The sequence below is a fragment of the Acartia tonsa genome, chromosome 15 (genome assembly GCF_053477335.1).
Source record: "Acartia tonsa isolate MP-2025a chromosome 15, ASM5347733v1, whole genome shotgun sequence".
Lineage (NCBI taxonomy): Eukaryota > Metazoa > Arthropoda > Copepoda > Calanoida > Acartiidae > Acartia > Acartia tonsa.
The window spans coordinates 22840130-22866032 of NC_137274.1; the positions used below are offsets into that span (position 1 = coordinate 22840130).

Sequence of the window (25903 nt, forward strand, 5' to 3'; positions counted from 1 at the left end):
CCACGCCGTTGGTAGTGGTCTGCATGATTTTGCCGTGACTATTGACTTTATATACAAAATTTTAAAATTGGAAGATTTTCTTTTAAAATTTGGACCTTTTTTTTTTTTGCTAGTAGATAGTCCTATTTATAGTATATTATTTTTCCCAGTATTTTGCGTTTTTTTCGCGGTTTTTTTTGCAGTTTTGTTACATTCGCGGTTTTTTATTTTTTGTGGTTTTTGTAATTTCGCGTTTTTTCATTTTTTGTGGTTTTTGTAATTTCGCCGTTTTGTAATATTCGCGGTTTTGTATCCACTCCCTTTAGCTCCAATAGGGGCTGAGATATTAGGGTGGGGCATTGAAAGCCTCTCCCCCCCCCCCCCCACCACCCCGACCGATAAAATAAAGGTGCGGCAAATGGCCTGACTGATAAGAGATCATTATCCTTATTCCTGACCAAAATATTCTTATTCCTGACCAAAATATCCCAGTTCTGACCAAAATATCATTATTCATGACCAAAATATCCCTATTACTGACCAAAATATCTCTATTCCTGACCAAAATATCTTTATTCCTGACCAAAATTTCCATATTCCTGACCAAAATATCCTTATTCCTGACCAAAATATCCATATTCCTGACCAAAATATCCTTATTCCTGACCAAAATATCCTTATTCCTGACCAAAATATCCTTATTCCTGACCAAAATATCCCTATTTCTGACCAAAATATCATTATTCCTGACCAAAATATCCTTATTCTTGACCAAAATATTTTTATTCCTTACCAAAACTAAAATTTCCCAGTTCTGACCAAAATATCATTATTCATGACCAAAATATCCCTATTACTGACCAAAATATCTCTATTCCTGTAAAAACTTTGTAAAAACATTTTAATTACTTCACTTAATAGTCAGGTTAGGTTTAAAACAGCCGGTTTGGGTGCTTTAGAGCTTAGTTAGTAAATCAAAAAATCTTGAAGTAAAAGTTTACAGAATCTAAAAAAATAGCATGTTCTAATTGGAACAATAACTATGGAGCTACAGTATGGATTGGAAAAGGGTCTATGGGCTTTGGTTCTGTATACCATTGATACCCTTTGGGCTTCTGCCATCAGCCAGTTCACGTTTTTGTTTGTAAATATACACTAGAGGCCTCTAGGGGCACTTGCGGAGGGGGGAGTAAAATTTGATAACTAATTTTTTTTATTTTAGATTTAAAGAGAAAACAGAAAAAAAATCCTTTTACTTTATTTAAGAGTTTGATGTGTTTCTTGGAAGGTGGAAAACCCCAAACCCACTTAAAAGAAAAAATACACCCCCCAAAAAAATTTTTTTTTCTCCATTTTTTTGTAAGCCAATAGTAATTGCATAACCAATTTGACTTTACTTTTCTGATAATATAGTTATTGGTCTTGTGATGGTTTTAATCTAATTTCTTAGGTGGTGGGACATCCTCAACCCCCTTCCCCCCCCCCAAACAAAAAAATCTTCAATCAAAATTATTTTGTTTTGTAAAAGAAAAGAGACACTTTCATCACATCATTAGGCAAAAAAAATTAACCCTAAAATTATTGAGGCATTTTGTAATTTTAAAAATTGGTATTTGTGGTAAAAGTTGTGGCACATACAGGTATTAAGTAAAATTTACAGTTGTCGTAAAATAGTTATTATATACTACGCTGATTATAACATGCATAAAAACAATTGGAAAGACGCTAGTAAATATTTTGAGTAGGGGAAATGCCTTTGGCCATAAACATTCGAAGCTCATTAACTTGCACAGTTAGAAAATTCTCAGACAAAGGTAGTGCAATCAAAGGGTTATTGCCTATTGGAAGTTCCTTAACCTAATATCTAGTAACACATCCCATTATATGAGGTTGATGATCTAGATTCTCTAGATTTTCACTTAGAAATAGAATGAGAATCCCGCCCTTACATGGTGAGTTGGTGCTTCTATATTTCATATTTAATTTAACTTGATCTGTTATTAGTTGGAAAACCATGGTGAAATAAACAATGTTTCTGCAGCATTCAGTACTGCAGAGGAGCAAGTTACATTTTTGAAGGTATTATTATCTATAATAGATAAAGATCTAATTTCATTTATTGAAACTTAAAAATATTTTTATTTAACATTTGTACATCAACCATGTTTTTTAATGAAAAACTGATTTGTGTTTCATACAAAAATATGCTTAAAGGAAGCCTATAAGAAATACACCTCTCTAACTGCTGAAAGATTGTCACAAGTAGACCCAATATCCAAAATGTCAAGCCTTCAGATTCAATAACTAAAAAGTTAGAGGCATGATCAAAATGACTATTTTAGTTATGTGAAAAGTTTTAAAGTTTCCCATTGCTCATGATAGAAATTTCAAATTTACTATGAAAATGGGTATTTCATTGAAATATGTATTCAGTTACAGGCAACCTAACTTTCTGTTGAAAACAAGCTTTTTATTTTGATTCGAGGCAGCGTAATTTAACATTGAAATTTCGACAAAGAGCAATGGAAAACTTTCAAGATTTACGTACACTTAAAATTTCATCTTGAAATGCCTATAACTTTTTTTGTTATTTAAGCTAAAGACTTCAAATTTATGGCACTGTGTCTACTTGTGGCAGTCTTTAAGCAGTTAGATCTGTGTAAAGTGTAAAGTGTAAATCTTGAGAAAACTTGATTTTTAGCTTATAATAGTTATAATGTTTTAGAAAGATGAAAAATCTAGCAGCTCTGATTGTGAAAGTGAAGATGGTATTGATGTTGATATGGTAAATATATTTTTTTGTTCCCTAACATATCTTAAAAATTAATACTTTTTATACTCCATGTAAAAATGCTTTTAGATTATTTAGCAACCTTAAATCTAATATAATTTGATTTGCTTGATACAAAAAAATCACATTTTTTCTTTAAAATTTCTCAAAATGACTGCAATCTATTCCAAAAGAGAAGGATTGCATGCATGCAATCAAAAAAAAACTATAAATCTTAATAACAATTAATTTCCTTGATTGTTTATATTCATTTTAGGCTAAGGAAGGATTCCTCACAAAAAGATGTCCATGGTAAGTATCTTTAAAAACAAAAAAGAATTCATGAATTTGGTTTTTTTTTTCTGTCTGTACTTCATTAATGTATTTACTATTTATGGGTTTAGATAGAGGGACTAAATTTAATTTTATTTTCCCAACTTTGTTATAAACATGAATATTTTTTATGGTTATTTAATTTTTCTTAAGTTTTTCAATGCTATGCAGAAAAAACATTCAAATTTATTCAATGATATTATGATAAGTATTTCACAAAATGAGTTCTTTCATTAAAACATTGTTGTCAAACCTAATCTTTAATTTTGCTTTCTTTTTCTTTTTAAATATTTATATCTCCTTCTTATTAAAATCTTTATAAAATTTTCTCTGAATGTTTAGCTTGTAATTTTAAACAGCTGCTAAGAAATTATTTTATTCTATTGTTACTGAAACTGTTTTTAGCCTTCTTTTAAGGGTATATCAAAAATATACTATGACACCAGTATAATCATACTGAAGAGCTAAAAATACAAATAGGAACCAAAATCACAATTTTGGGGAATTTTAAAGTTTATTTTTTACTATGGACTGAGAAAGTTTTTACAGACCAGAAGTTTTTATGTATTTTGGGGTAGAATACTTTGACTCATAAATATTATATTCTAGTATAGAGTAAAATTAAGTCTTTTGATTTCATTTATCAAAATTCATAAAAAAATTAATTCTTAACAATATATCAATGAATTAACATAAACATGTATATGGTTTATTAACCATTTAAAACAAATAAAAATTGGCGGTAAAGGGTTAAATATGAAAGATAGGTTAACAACAATTTAATTTATTATTGTCAAGAAGTTTTATTAATTTGTTAGTGGGCTTAACTTATTATACTACAGGAAAAGAAATCTTTGTAAATAATTTTAGTTTTCTGAAGCCATGGCATTTGTTGACTGGGGCAAATTTGGTGTTCTTGGTTCTTGATGTATGTTTGCCTGCCTGGGATTTCACAAGTGACATCATAGTTACCACCAAGTACTGGATGAATGCTAGTTTTGATTGGGTAAAAATCTTTTGATAAATAAAATTATAACATGATTTAATAAAATAACTTTAAAGATGTATCCCTGCTAAATCTAAATGTACTTATATCCTTATAATAAATTAAGAGGATGTCTGTCTATTTGTTTGTTCCAAAGGATCTCACTAACTGCTGAACCAATATGATTCTCCTTCACAAGGTGCTTCTCAAGGGTCATTGGAAGGTTTATAACTATTTTGGGGGAGGGTACCACCACCCTCCAAAGAGAAATCACGCCTCCTCAAGTTCCCCTAGAGGCCTCTTGGGGCATAATGGCTAGTCCATATGATAAAGTAATAGGATTTTTGTGTGTACCAAAGGATCTTGCTATCTGCTGGACCAATATATTTCTCCTTAACAGGGTAGCTTTAGGTAGGTCCCAGGAAGGTTTATAACAATTTTTTTTTGGGGAGGGGTTAATTTAGTTAAACCACTTCTAAAGTGCCCCTAGAGGCCTCTATTAGTATATATTTATATCAAATTGCAATATTCAATACCTTTTTTTGATTGTTTTAGAATGAATTTGTGGATTATACTCAGCAGACAGGAAACAATCAAATTATATTTTCTTCATATTTCAGCCTTTAATAGGAGTCAAGTTCAGAGGTTAATTCTTAAAAAAAATTTGCCTCACTAAAATCAGTTTTTTGTAGATATTTTAGTATTTTGGTAAGATAAAATGCTTTGTTTAAAACAAAAAAATATTTTTGCTCTTTACCTGAATGACCCTGTCAGGTTTGCTGGCATTCTGTGCCCGCAAGGATGGAGATAATCAAAAAATTCTAACTCTCAGTTATGTGTCATACCCATGTTTAAAAAGTCACTCAGTTAAAGCACTCTAATTTTTGCACACAGAAAATGAGATAGAAAACCAACCATTAAGGATTAAAGTTTTAAAAATTTGATATATATTTGGAATTACTTAGTTATTTAGAATTATGATAAAAATTTTGCTAAATTTGTTATATATTGTGACTTAAAACTTCTATTTTTAAATTTGCTACAGTACCCAAAAAATCTATCTACACAATTATGTGCTAAACAAACTTTTAGATTTGTTGGCATTTCTCATAACACAGATGTAGTTAATAAAATGGAATTTGTAAAATAAGAGATAAATTTCTGCTTTTTTTACTGTTGTTTAAAGTCTTTAGTTTGGAAAAATAGCATGAGGTACCCTAAAATCAGAGGAAACAAAATATGTGAATGAAGTGCCCTATTTTAATCTCCATGCCATCTATTGCTTTTAGAGGCAAAATTGCCTTCTTGTTAGATTCCATTTAATTATCATTTTATGGTGTATTGGATATCTAAACACTATTTGGTATTTGGTCAGTGTCAAGAAGTATTAGTGTATACAAAAGGGCAGGGTGAATGAAATATTTCCCCATATTATTTATACCCTAGTGGTTATTAAATCTGACAAGTACTGACAAAACCTTGTCTAATCTGAGTTTTGTCAGGTTTTCCTCAGGTTTTAATCTGCCCGCCCCTCATCAACAAACTCTGACATTTGATTACATTTCGTCAGATTGTAATCTGACGAAACCTGTGTTTTTGCACAAAACCTCAGTAAAACTCAGATTACTCAGGATTTGCCCCCAAATTTTTAATCTGTCAGTGGGGATTTCAGATTATAATCTGACGAATCTGACTCAATGTGAGCAAAGTTCAGGTGATTAAGATCATAATCTGTGATTAATTGGACTCTCAAAATTTGCCCAGTTAATCCTTTATCTGACATTTAATGACAAACAGTCATACTCTAACCTGACATTTGATGACAAACAGTCATACTCTAATCTGAAATTTGATGACAAACAGTCATGCTCTAATCTGACGTTTGATGACAAACAGTCTTACTCTGATCTGACATTTGATGACAAATAGTCATACTGCTAACTGACTTTTAGTGACAAACAGTCATACTCTAATCTGACATTTGATGACAAACAGTCATACTCTAATCTGACATTTGATGACAAACAGTCATACTCTAATTTGACATTTGAAGACAAGCAGTCAAACTCTAATCTGACATTTGATGACAAACAATCATACTCTAATCTGAAATTTGATGACAAACAGTCATACTCTAATCTGACATTTGAAGACAAACAGTCATACTCTAATCTGACATTTGATGACAAACAGTCATACTATAATCTGACATTTGATGACAAACAGTGATACTCTCATCTGACATTGAAATTTTAGGACGAACATTTATTTTTCATAAAAAAAAATTACTTTTCCTGATCATCCCCGAAAAACGGCAAATAACGGAAACCACCATTTTCGGCGGTTACTGCAGTAAAACGGCGGTTGGCGGCGCCAATTATTATTTTTATCTGTTTATTGTTGCTCAAGGATGTACCAAAAAAAATTAATAGGTCTCTAGCTGTAATAGAAGCCAAGATAATCATGATATATGTCTGTAGTAAAAGCCAGACAAAAATCGGTCATAAAGTCGGTCAGGGAGCAGTCAAATGGTCATAACACCACTTTTCTCAGAAGATCATTGATATCTAAGTATTCACCAAAAAAATTTTAGGTTTCTACCTTATACACAAAAGTCATAATGTAGAAATAAAGATTTATTTAGATTTTTTCTAAATTTGGTGCCATCTAACCGACTTTGACAGGACGCCACGACTGACACAGACCAGATATCCTTATAAGATCAACTCTTGCCGACGTATAATTACTAAACTTAAAAAGTCATAAAGTCACAACCAACAAAATCTCTATCTTACCTACAAAAAACTGACATTGAAAAAACTAGAGGTGGGGGTCAATATGACCCCCCCCCCCAATCTGTAAGGGTTAATGTTGTGTGGGTGAGTTGCACCTGGACTGAACAGTCAACTTGTCAACTCAAGGCCAGACTCTTGGTCCTTCACCTCATACCCGTAGTACAGTACATTACAGACAACCAACCCTTTGATTGCACGATCTTTGTCTGGAGATCCTAACTGTGCATGGCAATGACTTGTGCCTGTTTTGGGCCAAGGCATTCCCCCTACTCTGCATTTTTTTTATGTCCTGTGACAAACAATGCAGGTAGGTACCATTATTAATGTCTTTGGTATGACGTGGATTCGAGTTGCATCCTTCCCAACAATTTCCTTGACACTTTAATTAGAACCTGTGGGTCATTTACACGTCAAACTTAAAGGTGGAGAGTTAAGGTTTCGTGATTTTTTGGTCATGGTGTTATTGCAACATTTAATGCAACCAAAGCATGAACATGATGCTGTATCAGCAATGACTGAAGCCACATCAAATCCTAGGGACTTTTCAATGCAACCTAGGATTTAACATGACTCCTAGTCATTGAACTAACAAACGCCACTAATACACTATTGAGCTACTACACAATGCTAGTCCAGAATGACTTTTCAATCAACCTATGACCTTGTGCATCATAACAAGGACCACCCATGCTTACGTGATTTAGGGCTAAGGCTTCCCCCCTACTCTTACTCCAATCTCTAACGCCTGAAAGAGCAGCAGTAGGTGCTAATTTTACAACTTTAGTATGAATTCTGGTAACAATGTGTCAGAATAGGTAATTACCCCAACTCTGACTCTATGTCACTAAATGATATATGAATTCTGGTAACAATGTGTCAGATTAGGTAATTTCCCCAACTCTGACTCTATGTCACTAAATGTCATATATGACTTTTAGTGATATTGTGTCAGATTAGGTAATTTCCCCAACTCTGACTCTATGAAATGTCATGTATGAATTCTGGTAACAATGTGTCAGATTAGGCGATTTCCTCAACTCTGACTCTCTGTCACTAAATGTCATATCTGACTTTTGGCAACAATGTGTCAGATTAGGTAATTTCCTCAACTCTGACTCTATTTCACTAAATGTCATATATGACTTTTGGTAACAATGTGTCAAATATGGTAATTGCCCCAACTCTGACTCTATGTCACTAAATGTCATATATGAATTCTGGTAACAATATGGCAGATTAGGCGATTTCCCCAACTCTGACTCTATGTCACTAAATGTCATATATGACTTTTAGTGATATTGTGTCAGATTGGGTAATTTCCCCAACTCTGACTCTATGAAATGTCATATATGAATTCTGGTAACAATGTGTCAGATTAGGCGATTTCCTCAACTCTGACTCTCTGTCACTAAATGTCTTATCTGACTTTTGGCAACAATGTGTCAGATTAGGTAATTTCCTCAACTCTGACTCTATGTCACTAAATATCATACATGACTTTTGGTGATATTGTGTCAGATTAGGTAATTTTCTCAACTCTGACTCTATTTCACTAAATGTCATATATGACTTTTGGCAACAATGGGTCAGATTAGGTAATTTCCCCAACTCTGACTCTATATCACTAAATGTCATATATGACTTTTGGTAATATTGTGTCAGATTTGTTTCCATTGCCAAAAATGAGAAAATAACCTGAAATAATGTCACTAAATTTCAGATTGAAATCTGAACTTTGGTCAAATTTTGTCATATCTGAACTTTGGTAACAAAGAGTCATATTGAGACAGATTTAAATCTGAAATCTAGTGACTGTGGATTTCTAATCTGACCGAAAAGGGGTAAAAACTACTAGGGATATATGTATGAAGATTTGGTGGTGCCTTAAAATAAGGGAAGGCAGTACAAAATTTACCTCATCAGAGAGTAAATTTTGTAGAACTCAACAAATTTTTATTGTCATAATAATAATTATGTTAAATAGAACATTGATACAGGAAAGGCATTAGATTTACAGAGGGTGCATTTATGTGGCATTGTAATAAGTATATTTTCTAACTATAATTATTTTCTGTACAAATGTCCTATTTTACAAATTCATTATTTTTTCAATGGTTATTTCATTACATACTGGGCCCTATTTTTCTAGTCTATGATGATTTGAAGGCGCCTTTGAATAAGGGAAGGCTGTACAAAATATACCTCATCAAATTTTGTAATGTAAATATTGAACTCCCTTTTAGTGGTAAATATATAGAAGCATGATCAATCCTTGGGAAATTTAAAGGGACTGTGAATGTAAAAATTTCTCATCATAGTATTAAATCTTAACATTTTCTAGGCACCTTTTACTATACTGATCAACCAAAAACGTCCTATTAACAAAAATATGAAGATTTATGACTTGATTTTATGGTATTTTGGGAGGGAAAACTGGAAAGACAATGAAAATCTGAACGTTTTTAATTTTTTCAAATTGTTTCTTTGGATATTTAACTTGTCATAGTTTAAACAATTTATTTACTGTTAACCCATTAGTGACGAACCGGCTTTTAACGCTCGGTTCCAGAAAATGCCAAAAAAAACTAGTTCACAGTTTCAGGATTGCATCATTCTTAGTATGAATCCCCCCTCTACTACCCTGGTTTTCATTTCCCCCTGGAGCAGGCAGTTTTGGATACTTCCGTTTGCAGGTATAGCTCAACAAAATTTGAAAACCAAATTTGAAGACGAGTAAAGATACCTGCTAGTTTTATTGCCCTGCTTGGCACGAGTAAAGATACCCGTCCTCATATAATATCAAAATTTTTGAAACTTCTAGGAAACGGGCTTTTTTAACCAAAAAGAGCCATCTTAACCCATTAATGACGAACTGGCTTTTAATGCCCGGTTCCAGAAAATGCCAAAAAAAACTGGTTCTCAGTTTCAGGATTGCATCATTCTTAGTATGAATCCCCCCTCTACTACCCTGGTTTTCATTTCCCCCTGGAGCAGGCAGTTTTGCTTACTTCTGTTTGCAGGTATAGCTCAACAAAATTTGAAAACCAAGAAAAACGAGGTGATTTTAAAATACCCCTCCTAACTTTTTTGTTTATGAAGTAAAGTTAGTGATTTTTTTCGTGAAATTTAAAGTTTATTGGCAACTACATTCATTTGTGAAATCGTTTTATTCAAATTATTATTTTTTATATGATTTTTTTATCATTTAATTATGTTCTATATAACTCCGGTTCGGCACGAGTAAAGATACCTGCTAGTTTTATTGCCCTGCTTGGCACGAGTAAAGATACCCGTCCTCATATAATATCAAAATTTTTGAAACTTTTAGGAAACGGGCTTTTTTAACCAAAAAGGGCGGTACCTATAGCCAAAATATATGTGATATAAATTGTTTTGTATGTTAGTTGTAGCTCTATCAATTACATGAGGTTATGTAGTTTTCAATTATGGATTGTATCGTAGTTTTAAAAAGTGTTCATCTCACTTTGGACGTTCAAAAATTACATTTTAAATTTTTTGGGCCAAATAACCGGGTATTTAGGACAAAACCGGGCTTGAATGCCGGGGGAAAGCACCAAAAAACGCCAAAAACGGTTATTAAAGCCAAACGGGTTTCTTTACTTGCGCCGAACCGGGTTTTCCTGCAACTTTCCTGTGCACGCCACCAGAGCAAAACAAAAAAATTGGAATTCTGTTTTTACCATTATAAAGCTTCCCTGAGATTTACAGCTCGATCGGTCCATAAAAGTGGCGCTCGGCACTAATGGGTTAAGGATTTAGTTTATGACATAAAATAGCCAATTCATGTTTCAATAATGTAGTAATTAGGTCTAACCGTCTACAAAGGGATGAATCTCAGAGGTTATTTGAAGGGATAATATCCTTTTTTATTCACACCCCACCCGAAGGTGTGTTAGGTTAGAAGAAAAAAACCAGCAGAAGTACTATGGGAAGGTACTAACTCAATTTAGGGAAAGCATGTTCTGAACTCACTATAAGGTCCCAGTACATCCGGTGTAAAACGTTGAACCTTTATTATTTTCAAATTTGTAATTAAAAGTGGACAAGAGATGAGCCAACTGAAGTTACTTGGATACTTATAAGAAAACCTTTTTTTTGTTTTGTTTTTGCATTTGATATTAATAAAAATTGCTTATTTTATCACTTTATAAGTAAATATACATTGGTTTAACACAAGGATTATGTTAAAAGTCAGCTTTAATTTTAATAAAAATAGAGAACTATGTAAAAACGTTTAGTTTTAGCTATAGAAGGAAAGGTATTATCCTCTTAGGAAATTTTTCTCCAAATTTGACAATTTTTATACCCCCCCCCCACAGAAAAACCGCCCCCTTGCCTGACTAGCCGCGGGCGCTCGGCCCCCTAGCCTGCCTAGCCGCGGGCGCTTGGCCCCCTAGTTATATAACCTAACCTAGCCTTACCTAACCCAGTCATTTAGTTTGGGGGGGGGGAGGGGGGAGGGTATAAAATTGAAAAAAATTGAAGAAAAAAAATCCTAAGAGGATAACGCCCAAGGAAAAAAAGACAATTAACTGCACATTTATATACTGCTGAATTTTTTTTCCAAATCTTGCATAGTAAAATTCTCCAAAAAAAGCTGTTTTTTAAGAAAACAAGAGCCCATTTCAGATTATATGAATGAGATGATGTCAAGGTTTGATAATCAGATGAGAAATTTTTTCATTCACAGTCCCTTTAAGAACTTTTAAAAATATTTAAACTATAGATATTTTGTTTGTTTTACAATTCTACAATCAAAGATTTTAAATTGGATATCTATATTTTTATCTATTATCATTTTCTTCCTGTTCAAAGGATCATTTTATTAATACACTTTGACTCAACATTGATAACAAAAATTATACTGAGTTTAACTGTGCATTACTAAAACTACATCTCTCTAAAACCATTTCAGGGCCATTTTAGTTGGTTTTCCACAATACATTATTTTACCCCTGTTCTGATTGCCTGTTATGTTAGTGACAACATTTTTTAATCTTGCTTGCAACTTTTTCAGTTGTCATTAAGCAAAATTGATAACAACAGTATAAAAGGCAGAAATTTATCTCTTATTTTACAAGTTCCATTTTATTAACTCCATCTGTGTTATGAGAAATACCAACAAATAGAAAAGTTTGTTTAGCACATAATTATTAAAAATGAAGCTTTTCTATAATTAGGGTCAGTCCGATTTAGAAAGCATAGCAACTCTATAATCATTACCAGAATATCTGTACGTCCATTTTAAACAAGTTGATTTTTTAACTTTTTTAACAACAAAATTTTATGTGATCTAATTATCCGATTGATCTGATTTTTGGTGTACTGATTCCTGGGACAACAAAGTACAATATCACAAGCAAAGCAACTCTATAATCAAGTCCTAAAAATGTAAGTATGTCTGTCCATTAACATTATCCTGTTTTTTATCAAATTTCAACAAATAAATTTATATTCTGATTATTCAGTCCTGACGCTATTCAAGTGTTAATGTCCTTATGTCCTACCGTTTCAGTGCTTCGCTTTTATTGATGTTGTCATCTTTGTGTAAATGAATTTTTTGGGTACTGTAGCAAATTTAAAAATTTAAGTTTTAGGTTACATTATATATCAAATTTAGCAAAATTTTTATCATAATTCTAAATAACTAAGTAATTCCAAATAATTATCAAATTTTTAAAACTTGCTTCGGGATCACTTTAAGACCAATTCTTAAAGGAAGGCTGCAGGAAATACACTACTCTAACTGCTGAGAGACTGTCAGAATAAGACTCAATATAATAAATTTTCCTGATATCTGATATTGCCAGAGGGAATAAAAAAAAACTATATAAATTGTTTACTTGACAAACAGAAGTTGCCAACTACACATACAAATATACAAAGTTTGGAAAAGAGCAGATGAATTCAGTTGGGTTCATTATATCAGGTTCTTATTATTTTTTTGTCATTGCTTTCTACAGAGTTAATTTGATTATATTAAATTTTGAAATTATCATTATGAATTCTTTTTTTAGTTTTCATACTTGTCCTGCCCAGCATTGTACTAATGTTTGATCTTGTGTTGAAGAAAAATTGGAGTTTCAAAGGCTTTTTATTGGCATTTGGTTATCAGCTTGTGATGTTGTACAAGGTATATATGGATGAGAAACTTAAAATTTATTATGTCAATATTAAACTTGCAAATTAAAGGTTATTAAATTACTATTTTGCATAACTAAACTTAATGCATTTTTAAGAATACTATGTGTAACACTTACTTTTAAATCCAAATTTGCAAGTTTATTGCTTTGAGAATTATTTTTTGGTTTTCTTACATGACTAATAGTATTAGTGAAAAAAAGCTTTTCCTTTTTCCTTTATAAATACAAATAAATTTTTTTATTCCAAATTTTATTGCTAAGAATAGTTAGCTGTTAACACTAAATTATAGTGAAAAAATTGTATGTTTGAAGTTTTTAAAAAATAAATGTCTTTCAATATTATATTGGAAAAAACATAATGACAAAAGGTTTTGTATATTATGCATAAAATTGAAGGATTATCTTATTAAACTAGAAATATGTTCTTTTCCTTTTTTTGCATTATACAGTGAGGCAAATAAAAAATGCAGGATGCAAAAAATATACATCTAGATATTACTCCATATTCTGTATTTTTATGGTAAACAATAGTAAGGTCTAACAATTGGTGTAATATTTTTAAAAAATTATCTAGGGATTTCTGTGTTTTTTGAATCCACAAGATGTTGAACAAAAGAAAAAATATCTATCAGAAAAGGTAACTCTAAAAATGATATTTATTTATATATGATAACTGATCAGTAAAATGAATATCTTAATAAATGATAAATTTAAAAAATGCTTAGATTTTTAATATTTATGTATGCAATGAAGCTTTTAGATAAAAAATGAAGAAAGGCCAAACAGATAAAATAATGATAATGAAGAATGCATACAAATATCTTGATTCTTAGTTGTCATGCTCTGAATCTTCAAATACAAAAATTAGTCTTATAAAAAACATAACTACTGTTAAAATATTATGTATTGAAAAGTATTAAAGGGCGAATATAGGTTGAATATAATATGGGCTCAAAAAAACCGTGCAATTCCATAGATTATAAGTAACTTTAAGATATTGACATATCCAATTGTATAAGTCTGTTATAGCTTAAAACCTGAACATTCTCAGGATAAATTTATGTAATAAGTGTGGTTCCCTAAGAACTCCAAACATCCTAGCATCACACAAGGCTTCGGTTTAAGGTTGAATTAAAAAGCTTTCGTTAAATGATAGTCGTAATAAAAGTGGAAACCAGTTATCAATCTATTTTTTTGTATTGTGGATTGTTTCTTCCTTGACAATATTCCCCAACAAACTGTAAAGTATATGAATTTTATTTAAAAAAAAAAAACCTTTACAGGAGAAATTTTATTTCATGTAAGTATGAAAATTATATGGTAATTGTTATAATTAATTTAAAGAGGACAAAAATAATAGGTGAATAATGTTTTTTTTTCTTATATTTTTTTCTGGAGAAAATCTGGCGATCGTTGCGTTTGTGTGTGTGTGTTGAAAAATGCGTACTAGGGTAATTATATCATCAAGAATTAATCATTGATCTTTATACAGAAAAAAAAACTTTAAAACGTATTATTTACCCTAGTAATTACTCCGGATGCAAACTGACGCAAATTATTTTTACGCTTTTTAAAAAATCAATAAAATAGTATATAATATAAAAAAAATAAACACTTTAATTATCAATTAAGATGCATGGCAAGTCTTGTAAAGGGCTAAAATAAACGATTTTGTTGACTTTCTCATTTATCATATGTTGAAGTAAAAGCAAAAATTGCAAAATCTACTTAAGGATTTTTTTGATTTTTTAAATTTAACATAGATATTTTAAAAGTATGTAATGGCACCTTTCATATAAGCTCATATCATATTGAAACTATATTCGCCCTTTAATTATAGACCTAATGATAAGAGAGTTAGAGGTTGTTTTTTTATCACTGTCATAAACAGAAAATATTATACTTTTAGCTCTAATTTGAGCTAAAATAGGAGATACAATTTTAACCTCCTCTTTTACCAAAATAAAATTCTGATAGAGGCAAACATATCTCAATCATTAGGGTTAACAAAATAAATTGTCTTTTTATTTAAATTTGCTATTGAACTGTTATCAATTAAATCTTTTTATTTTAGATGTATGAAGTATGCATTGAATCAACAATGCAACTCTTTCTTCAAACTGGAATAGTATTGTTCAATGTTTTCCTAACAACTCCTGGCACTTATGAATTCCAGGATGACAGCAGTTATATCCTCGATATCATCAGCATCACCACATCCATATCATCACTTCTCTGGGGCCTCAGCAGCTTCAAGATAAATGTGACTCAGAAAGAGCAAAGTAATTATGACAAGTTTGTACTAATGGTTAGGAGCTCAGTGGATATCATTGGAAGGTATGATCATTTTATCATAAACTCCTTATTTATAACTTATTTACATCTATCCCATAAAAGTGTGTTTAATTCATATATATATCAGTCAGAAAGTGAGATAAAATGACACTTGCAGAGATGACAAACATCTTAAACCTTTAGTCCTTCTTTTTAAAGGCCTTCAAATAAATGGGTAAAATAAGAAAAATTTATTTTGACAATTGATAAAGAGAAGAAATTTCAATAAAATCAACTATGATTACAATTCTTTATGTTTGATATTAATGATAAATAATTGTTTAAGAAATAACAAATTCTAGGTGTAAAGTTGAAAACACTGGAAATTTGAAGATTATTTATATTTTTTGTTAATTTAGGATATTTACAATGATAAGCATCATAGTTTTCAGCCTTAGCTGGAAATATGGTGTTTTAATTGTAACTTCTTCAATGTGCTTGATTGTGTTCATCATTCCTACACTGGCCACAATGTACAATGGTATAGAATTCTGTAGTCACAAAACTTCTCTTGATGACCATTCAATTCTGTTCATACCTGTACCATCATTTCAACCAAACGATGCTGATGAGAAAATCCAGAAGTCCAGAATGAAAAACAAAGGAATTGTGTCCATTCTGATTGTATTGATGTTGTCACTGCAATTTCTGATTACAAAAGAAGTCATTCAATTTATTCCACCAGACATGTGGTAAGATTGTAACTTTTTTACTGAATGGTCTCATTATTAGTGTAAAAGCTGCTTTAAAATTCCAAATGTCTGTCTGATATGATATATTAGCAGTAAATTACAGATTAATTTTACAGATAATTTAATACATTTTAAATTATGTCAATTTCTATAGATATATTTATTTACATTGACATAATTAGGGTAACTGTACTACAGGGCCTTTATAGTCAATCTTGACTGTCCTTCAGCCCAATATTTAGCAAATTTTTTTTATATATTTACAAGTTTTACAAATGATATAAAATAATACTAGTTATTTACAGGGTATGGCATTAAAGTAGCTTGTTGGTTTCGATATTTGAATTATATTTATGTTTTCCACAGGGATAACACTTTCTCTCCCTGTATTGAAATGTTTTGTACTTTGATATACACTTATTTTTTACATATTTTTTAACAGCTTTGGATGAATTTAATGATCTCAGCTCACCTGGCAACTATTCCAAATTTTCGGGTTTTTTACTGAAGGGGAAGTTTCATAGATTTTATAATTTGGCTTCTCTACTCATTTTGATCTAGTATTTTGCAATGGTGTCAGAAAATTAGGAATACATTTGGAAAGTTTGTTTTCTAAATATTTAGAGACAAATTCAACTACATTTGCATGTCAAAAATGTTAAGAATATCTTGTTTTCCCATCAAGGGCTCGGCATGCACATTGTACTTAGCATTTAAGACATTTCTTACAGCTTTCTTCTGTAGACACAAAGTGGAGGAAAGATGTATTTCCTAGCCCCCTAGCCTAAAACCTAACCTAATCTAATTGTAAAAAATAATGTTGTTATCAGGGGGGGGGGGTATAAAAATTTTAAAATTAAAAAAAATATTTCAAAGAGGACAATGCCGGCTATTTTAATATTTTTCACATATTTTTGCTTTTTTTGGTCCTATTTTCAAAATTTGGCATTATCCTCTTAGAAATATTTTTTTTTCAATTTTGAAAATATTTCCTTATGTCTTTGGTGTCTTTTAGTCCAATTTTCAAAGTTTGAGTGGCTAAAACAGGGTGTTTCAAGAGAAATGTCTTTGTAAAAAAAAATTTATTATGCAGAGAAAAGAAAAATTGTACAAAATACTTTATATATTTGGAAAACCTGTTCTAGGGCATTTATGTTTTGAATAATTAAAACTGATTATTTTAACAAATTAAACAAATGAAAAACAGTTTCTTTCAACATCCATATTTTGGAAGATTTATGAATTTAAAGTTTGTGCAAAAAAATTGCACATTTTCAGAATACATGCAATCTAATTTTTGGAAATATAAACATCATTTTTGTACCATTTGTAGTTTAAGAGCTACGTTGAAAAATGTGAGAAAAAGTTTTTAGTAAGTTGTAACATTTAAAGTGATCACGAAGCAAGCCATACATTTAATACAAAAATTTGATACATAGTTGGAATTACTTGGTTATTTAGAATCATGACAAAAATTTTGCTAAATTTGATATAAAAAGTGCCTTAAAACTCCTATTTTTAAATTTGCTACAGTATAACTAAAATTCATTGACACAATTCTGTGCTAAACAAACCTTTAGATTTGTTGGCATTTCTCTTAACACAGATGGAGTTAATAAAATTCATACTTACAAAATAGAGATAAATTTCTGCTTTTTATACTGTTGTTATCAATTTTGCTTTTTGACAACTGAAAAAGTTGCAATTAAGGTTTAAAAATGTTGGACCAAATGTCTAAAAAGATATTTTTCAGCTTATTTTAGTGCAACTATCATAACAGGCAATCAGAACTAGTGAGGAATAATGTATTATGGAAACACAAGTTTAGGTGCCCTCAAATGGTTTTAGAGAGATGTAGTATTAGTAATGCACAGTTGTATTTAGTATAATTTTTGTTATCAATGTTGTGCCAAAGTGCCTCTATAAAATGACCCTAAGAACAGGAGGAACCTGGTAGTGGATGTATCATTTATTAAATAATACATAGATATCATTAAAAATATTTTGATTGTGTAATTGTAAAACAATAAAATAAGTATAGTCTAAATATTTTTTTTCGGTTTTTCATTGATTTTATAATTACTAAAGAAGATCATTAGAGCCCCATTAAATCCACAAGCAATCAATTGGGCTATGAGGTGAAAGAGCATGCATTTATGTTCCCATTTGGCCATCATAAGTTGGTAGATTAGTAATTATACAATTCATTCATACTTCTTCTCAATGCAAATAAAAGGCTTCAGTATGGAAAAAAAGCATGAGGCACTCTAAAATCAGAAGAAACAAATCATGTAAATAAGTGCCCTTTTAAATCTTCCTGCCATCTATTGCTTTTAAAGGCAAAAATGCCTTCTTGTAAGGTTCTTCATTTTATGGGGAATTGGAAATCTAATTACTATTTGGTATTGTGTGAGGGTCTAGAAGTGTACACAAAAAGGGCAGGGGGAATGAAATATTTTCCCCTCATCAAAGATTATTTATATATATATAGATGTTTAGATTAAAAGGAATAAATTGAAAAATATTTCTAGGGCCATTTCTTTTATTGTGATAGTAGTTGAATTTTTTTACATTCATACAGTTACTTTAGAAAGCATCATTCATCACTTCTCTGGTCTGATCATACATAAATGTTCTGCTATTAAATTACCCAAGGATTGAGAAGATAATTCTATATATGTACCACTAAAAGGGACCCTTCAACATTGCCTGTTTCTCCTCTCAAACATGATACTATCTTGTAAAGAAATAATTTTACAATCGCTATTTTTATTTTATAGTGGGCTCTATTTGTCTATTCTATGATGATTTGGGGGTGACTCCAAATAGGGGAAGGGAGTTCAATATTTACAGTACAACAAAGGTTTATTTTGTACAGCCTTCCCTTGTTCAAAGGCAGCCCCAAAACATCATAGACTATACAAAAAAAGGGCAGGGGGAATGAAATATTTAACCTTCATCAAAGATTATTTATATATGTATGATGATTTGGGGGTGCCTTTAAAAAGGGTACGGCAATACAAAAATTACCTTATCTGAGTAAATTATGTAGAACTTAACAAATTTTTATTGTCATAATAATAAAAATGTTAAATAGAACATTGATACAGGAAAGGCATTATTTCCTATAAGTTATATTTATGTTGCATTGCAATAAGTATATTTTCTAACTATTATTTTTTCTGTATCAATGTCCTATTTTACAAAATCATTATTTTTTCAATAGCTATTTTATTTCATACTGGGCTCTATTTGTATAGTCTATGATGTTTAGGGGCTGCCTTTGAACAAGGGAAGGCTGTACAAAATAAACCTTTGTACTGTAAATATTGAACTGCCTTCACCTATTTGGAGTCACCCCCTAATCATCATAGAATAGACACATAGAGCCCACTATAAAATAAAAATAGCAATTGTAAAATTATTTCTTTACAAGATAGTATCATGTTTGAGAGGATAAATAGACAATGTTGAAGGGTCCCTTTTAGTTGTACATATATAGAATTATCTTCTCAATCCTTGGGTAATTTAATAGCAGAACATTTATGTATGATCAGACCATAGAAGTGATGAATGATGCTTTCTAAAGAAACTGTATGAATGTAAAAAAATCCAACTACTATCACAATAAAAGAAATGGCCCTAGAAATATTTTTCAAATTTATTTATTCTTTTTAATCTAAACATCTATGTATATATAAATAATCTTTGATGAGGGGAAAATATTTCATTCCCCCTGCCCTTTTTGTGTACACTTCTAGACCCTCACACAATACCAAATAGTAATTAGATTTCCAATTCCCCATAAAATGAAGAACCTAACAAGAAGGCATTTTTGCCTTTAAAAGCAATAGATGGCAGGAAGATTTAAAGGCCGGGCACTTATTTACATGATTTGTTTCTTCTGATTTTAGAGTGCCTCGTGCTTTTTTTCCATACTGAAGCCTTTTATTTGCATTGAGAAGAGGTATGAATGAATTGTATAATAACTTATCTACCTACTTATGATGGCCAAATGGGAACATCAATGCATGCTCTTTCACCTCATAGCCCAATTGATTGCTTATGGATTTAATGGGGCTCTAATGGTCTTCTTTGGTAATTATAAAATCAATGAAAAACTGTTAAAAATATTTAGACAATACATATTTTATTGTTTGTGGATTTAAAGGAGCTCCTATTGTCATCATTTATAATTGTAATATCAATGAAGAACTGTAAAAAATATTTAGACTATACATATTTTATTGTTTTACAATTAAACAATCAAAATATTTTTAATTGAATATCTATGTATTATTTAATAAATGATACATCCACTACCAGTTTCCTCCTGTTCTAAGGGTCATTTTATTGAGGCACTTTGGCACAACATTGATAACAAAAATTATACTGAATACAACTGTGCATTACTAATACTACATCTCTCTAAAACCATTTGAGGGCACCTAAAGTTGTGTTTCCATAATATATTATTCCTTACTAGTTCTGATTGCCTGTTATGAAAGTTGCACTAAGATAAGCTGAAAAATATCTTTGTAGACATTTGGTCCAACATTTTTAAACCTTAATTGCAACTTTTACATTTGTCAATAAGCAAAATTGATAATAACTGCATAAAAAGCAGTAATTTATCTCTTATTTTACAAGTATTAATTTATTAACTCCACCTGTGTTAAGAGAAATGCCAAGAAATCTAAAGGTTTATTTAGCTCAGAATTGTGTCAATGAATTTTAGTTATACTGTAGCAAATTTAAAAATAGGAGTTTTAAGGCACTTTTTATATCAAATTTAGCAAAATTTTTGTCATAATTCTGATTAACTAAGTAATTCCAAATATATATCAAATTTTTAAATCTTGCTTCGCGATCACTTTAACCACGTAGCTCCTATATATAGGGGGGTAATTTTTTTCTCTAGGGAAGTTGTACTTGGTACCCTCCCCTAGAATAGTTATAAACCTTCATGGAACCTATGAAAAGCTACCCTGTTAAGGAGAACTTGATCGTTTCAGCAGTTAGTGGGATCCTTTGGTACAAACAGACAAACAAATAGACAAACAAACAGACAAATAAACAAACATACTTTTACTTTATTTATACTTTATCCTTTATTAAAAGTATAACTGCTACAAATATTAAAATATACTTTTGTTTTTAGACCCTTTTATTAAGTGTGTTGTTCTCAATTTAGCATTAATTGTTTTTGTTGTTAGGTGGAACTGTGCAGAGAGAGCCAGAAAGTTACTGTGCCTTCAGAAGATTGTATTGATGACAGTTGCCACATGTCTTGTGATATCAAGTATTGAATTTATTCAATACTTGATGTTCAAGACCTGTTGGATTGATTTCTTGTTTCTTGAAAGAAATAAGAACACTCCACAAGAACCAGTTGAAAACACTTCAGGTAAGTCAGGATAATAAGCTGCTTTTAATTAAAATCATCTGCATAGTTGGCCACAGAAACAAATTCCAGATTTTTTTCTGAAGACAATTTATTCATTGGTGGGGATGATGGGTTAAAGGTCTGGGAAAACATGGTCCTAACATTTCATTGCTACTATAGTATATAGCCATACTTACCTAACTTTACAAAGGTTGTTGATACTTTTTACCCCTCTGTTCTTTTTCTTTTTTCTTAAAATAAACCAAAAAAATAAGGACTTCCCAAAATCCCTTATTTCTTCAAATATAAACATTCATATAATATTCACTGCTTTGTTTAGATGAAAATGTTGGTGATACTACAAGCTGTAAAAATCTGAGAAGGTAAATATTTGTTTTAACGCACATTAACACTTTATATCACAACAATATTTAAAAGAGATTATTTTGTTTAAAAACTACCCACAGAGCACACAAAAAAACATTCTGTTTTTATAAGTTTAATTGAAGAAAACATATCAATACAAGCAGTTTGACCCAGATTATGTTGCAATTTGAACTAAGTTGAAGTTATTTGCGAACATATGTTATCATTATCAAATATTATGTCTAAACTTTAAAGAATTATTTATTTTAGAATTCTTGTAAAAAGAGCAGACATTGTTACAGGTAATATTGAAATTGTTAACATCATAGAGAAAAATACTCTGGTGACAATTGAAATAGTATTTCATTATAAATTTATGCCAGCAATCAATTGTAAGATTGTATATTATATCAACAGCATTTGTTAAAGTGTTAGGTTGCCATTCAACTCTAGCGTAATATGGCGCATCTAGATATTGCAATAGCTTTCCAGCCTGTAGTTTTAACTTGCTCAAAGGTAGCACATATCTGGAATATTGGTATACAACTAAATTATTATTCAGGTCTTCTACTTTTTGGTTTCATAATTTTGGTGTTTATCCTGTCTCTGCGAGCAACTAATAAAGAAACTGGATTTGTCCAAGGAAACATGTATACAACAGAAATTACCAAATTAATTCAAAACATAGAAGCATCAATTGCCAGGTAATTATTTCAACATAAAACTTATATTACTATTATATTATTTTCTGCATTATTCACAATATTTGAGAAATTGTCAACAAAAAACTTATATTACTAGAGCTGCCAAAAAATTTTCTGTATAATTTCTGTTTAAAATATTTTTTTTGTGTTTATTATTTGTCCATTTCATTTATATTTGATGTCTGATTTTAAAATTCTTATAATCATAGCTTTCTCTAAAATATTTAATTTTATGTTTCACCTTTTTGCTGTGTAAAAGATGATTTTACAGCAATACTTTGAAATAAGATATCTCAAAAAGTATTAGAGCTAGAAAAATGTTAGAGACCTTGTTAGAAAGCTCCAATATATGTCAATTCAACTGTAATGTCAACGAATTTGCATAATGACCATGAAAGACAAAATAACACAATAAAGGAGGTTAGGTGAAATACTCTAGAAATAAAAGTAAAATTTGATCACCAATAGTAATTTAAAAATTTTCTACTATGGGAAGGTACTAATTCAATTTAGGGAAAGCATGTTCTGAACTCACCATAAGGTCCCAGTACATCCTGCATGTGTAAACCATTTCCATATTTTTTTTCTAATCCAACAAGTATAGTAAAGTATAAAAATTTAGGCAAATCTTATTTTTATAATATTAAGATGGCTCCATTTTTAATGTGAATTTAAGGTTTAAATAGTGCAATATATCTAAAAAATAGCAAGAAACATGTTTTATTTTGCATATTTGTCATACTTTAAATTGCTTGAATCATCTGAATTTTTATTTATAAAAAAAATATATATATATTTGTCCCTCATTTTGGTTAGCAAGATAAACTATAGTTAAACATCTTTTATTGAATTTAACCAACATAAACACATATGCGCCCCACCCTGAGAGCTATTGAGAGGTCTCCAATCTCCCATTGTTTTCACAGAAAATAACAAAGTTTTGGGTTCCAGATGTTTTTCTTTGAACATATCTTAACTTTTAAAAATTTAGGTTAAAGTCAGTCTGGCTATTTACAGGATCTTCTGGGATATACACAAAAAACACATATAAATATAAATTTAATTTAATATTTAGAAATGACAGTGTATGTAATCTTTTGGAAAACAAACCAGAGTCACTAGGAAAGTATTCTTATTTACAGCAAAAAAATAAAGTGTTATCAGAATGTTTCATTTGGAAATTATTCCATGATATAAATTAAAATAGAAATTTACCACACAAAATGTTTGCATGCTTTAAAAGATTTTATGAGGCAAAATTAAAAATTATTAAATGGATTTTTTTGCCATATCATTTATAGTTTATTGTAATTTATATTATATTTATGGTGAAAACTACAAGGTGTTTAAATAAAACCCTGCATTTTCCGGTTTTGGGAAACAACCAGTAGGAGTATGAAAACAATGATTATACAGGGTGCGCAACATATAACCAGACTTTTTCTAAATTGCAAACAAATGAACATAAAATCGTCAATTTTAAAGATTTTATTAAATTTCAAAAACTGGGAAGCAAAATATGTATATGACTATTAGATTATTGAATAAAATCGTTGCCAGCATCAATCACCGCCTCTACCCGCCTCCTCAACTGCCGGCAGGCCCAGGTCAAAATTTACCTGTCCAAGCTGACAAAGTTCTCCTTGATAGTGGCAATGAGGGAGGTCTTTGTGGCATGGGCACGTCTATTGGTGCATGCTTCAAAGTAGCCCCAGGCCCAAAAGTCCATTGAATGAAGATCGGCTGCCGGGAGGCCCCATTTCCTTAGAAACGTGAGTAACCACAGGATCAAAATTCACCCAACTTTCAAGCTACCCTTTGACACGGAGGCCTTTATTTGGACCACAGTTGGGCTAAAACGATGTTTTATACCTTTTTAGAAATGGCATGAAGATTCAGCCTGGATTTTCAGTCCATAGTCTATAGTCTAAAATGAGTTTTTAAGTTCCATATGGGTCTCTAACGTCGAGAAATAAGAAATTTTCATGATTTTACATGATTTTTGACGTTTTTGACATCTCTAAATCTGTCACGCTTCACTTTGCTGGAGTACTACAGCCAAGCCACAGATTTAAGATCAGGCATTTTAACCATACATTTACCTTTCACTACGGCCGCATTTTTGGTGATATCTAAAAAAAAATGGTATGTACATTTTTACAGAGAATATGGAGCTATAATTATTTTTTTCATGCTCCTTCTGGTTCATTTCAAAATCTGGAAAACGCAGTTTTTTAAAACACCTTGTAGATTTGAGGGAAAACACCTTGTAACGATTTAAAATTTATTTGTGCAAACAGGGGAATTCCAAGATTTATATATTTGACTAGCTGCTCTGTATGATATCTTAAAATATAAATCTATCTTGACTTTGTAAACTAACATTAGCCGAATATAAAGCTTGGAAATGTAAAATTTCATTACAAAAAAGCTTTTCCATTTTACATCTATAAAAATACTCATATTATTAGTTGTATCTACTCTCCATGAAATGATCAACAGTGCCAGCACCGATTATAGGAAACCAGATAACAAATTTGAATGGGCAGAGAAAATTATTTCAAGATGCAGACCAAAACACAAAATGTGGACAAAAACAGGGCAAGTTTATATTTTTTATTAGCAAAACTACTCAATCTTTCATTTTGTCCATCTGAATTTTCTAAACTCCCATTTAATGTATAAAGCTTAAATGTTTAATGATGTTTCCTTTGAAAATGAGAACATCCAATTTACTCATTATTTGTTCCATTTGTTTGTCGGTAAAGCTATGAGAGTCATTTTACAGGGAAAATATGATTTACACATCTAATTCTATGTATTAAAACAAGGCTATCAGTTATTGTAAAGAAAATAAATTAAAAATTACAAAAAAACTTTAAATCATTATAAAATTATTTAGGAATGATGTGAAAATTTTGACAGCTTTTCATACAACAATTTTTGTGTGCAGATAAATTAGAGATTGTCCTTATGATCAAGGTAATAGTTGATTTAAATTTGCTACATTGTGGATTTGTTACCTAGATGCTTCCCTCATAGTTAATGGGAAGTCCAACTCCTATAAATATAGAATCGATCTTAAAGCCCAGTTCTACCTTTTTTTCCACATGTCAACCTAAACATGTACAATAACAAGTACCTTTATACAATTGTTTACCTAAATCTTCTAATTATCACTAAAGTCTTTTGTGAAATAGGTATTTGAGATTTTATCAAAAAATTTCTTTTGTCAAATTCGCCCCATAGTGATGTAATTAATTGTTTTTGTATACAAGAGAATAGCCTAAAACCACTACAGCACCAGGAAGTAAATTCAATGTAGAGTTGAACCCACTGAGCTCAGTGGTTACTAAGATACTAAGCTTCTGATGAACAGATATTGTTCTATTATG

The 25903-nt window shown here is 30.6% G+C and overlaps 1 protein-coding gene and 1 long non-coding RNA gene across 2 annotated transcripts; both read left to right on the top strand.

The window, feature by feature from the left end:
* The first annotated feature begins 1929 nt into the window (after positions 1-1929).
* On the top strand, positions 1930-4694 carry LOC145307004 (uncharacterized). Its single transcript, XR_013875263.1, has 5 exons — positions 1930-2058; positions 2705-2764; positions 3027-3061; positions 3953-4088; positions 4623-4694. It is a non-coding gene; the product is annotated as an uncharacterized LOC145307004 (long non-coding RNA).
* A 134-nt stretch (positions 4695-4828) lies between these two features.
* LOC145307005 (uncharacterized) lies at positions 4829-22512 on the top strand. The gene is made up of 10 exons (XM_080149345.1): positions 4829-4841; positions 12738-12812; positions 12901-13016; positions 13601-13663; positions 15101-15363; positions 15720-16052; positions 21269-21459; positions 21779-21821; positions 22075-22106; positions 22367-22512. The coding sequence occupies exons 1-10, from the start codon at positions 4829-4831 to the stop codon at positions 22510-22512; spliced, it is 1275 nt and encodes a 424-aa protein (XP_080005471.1).
* Positions 22513-25903: the final 3391 nt, after the last annotated feature.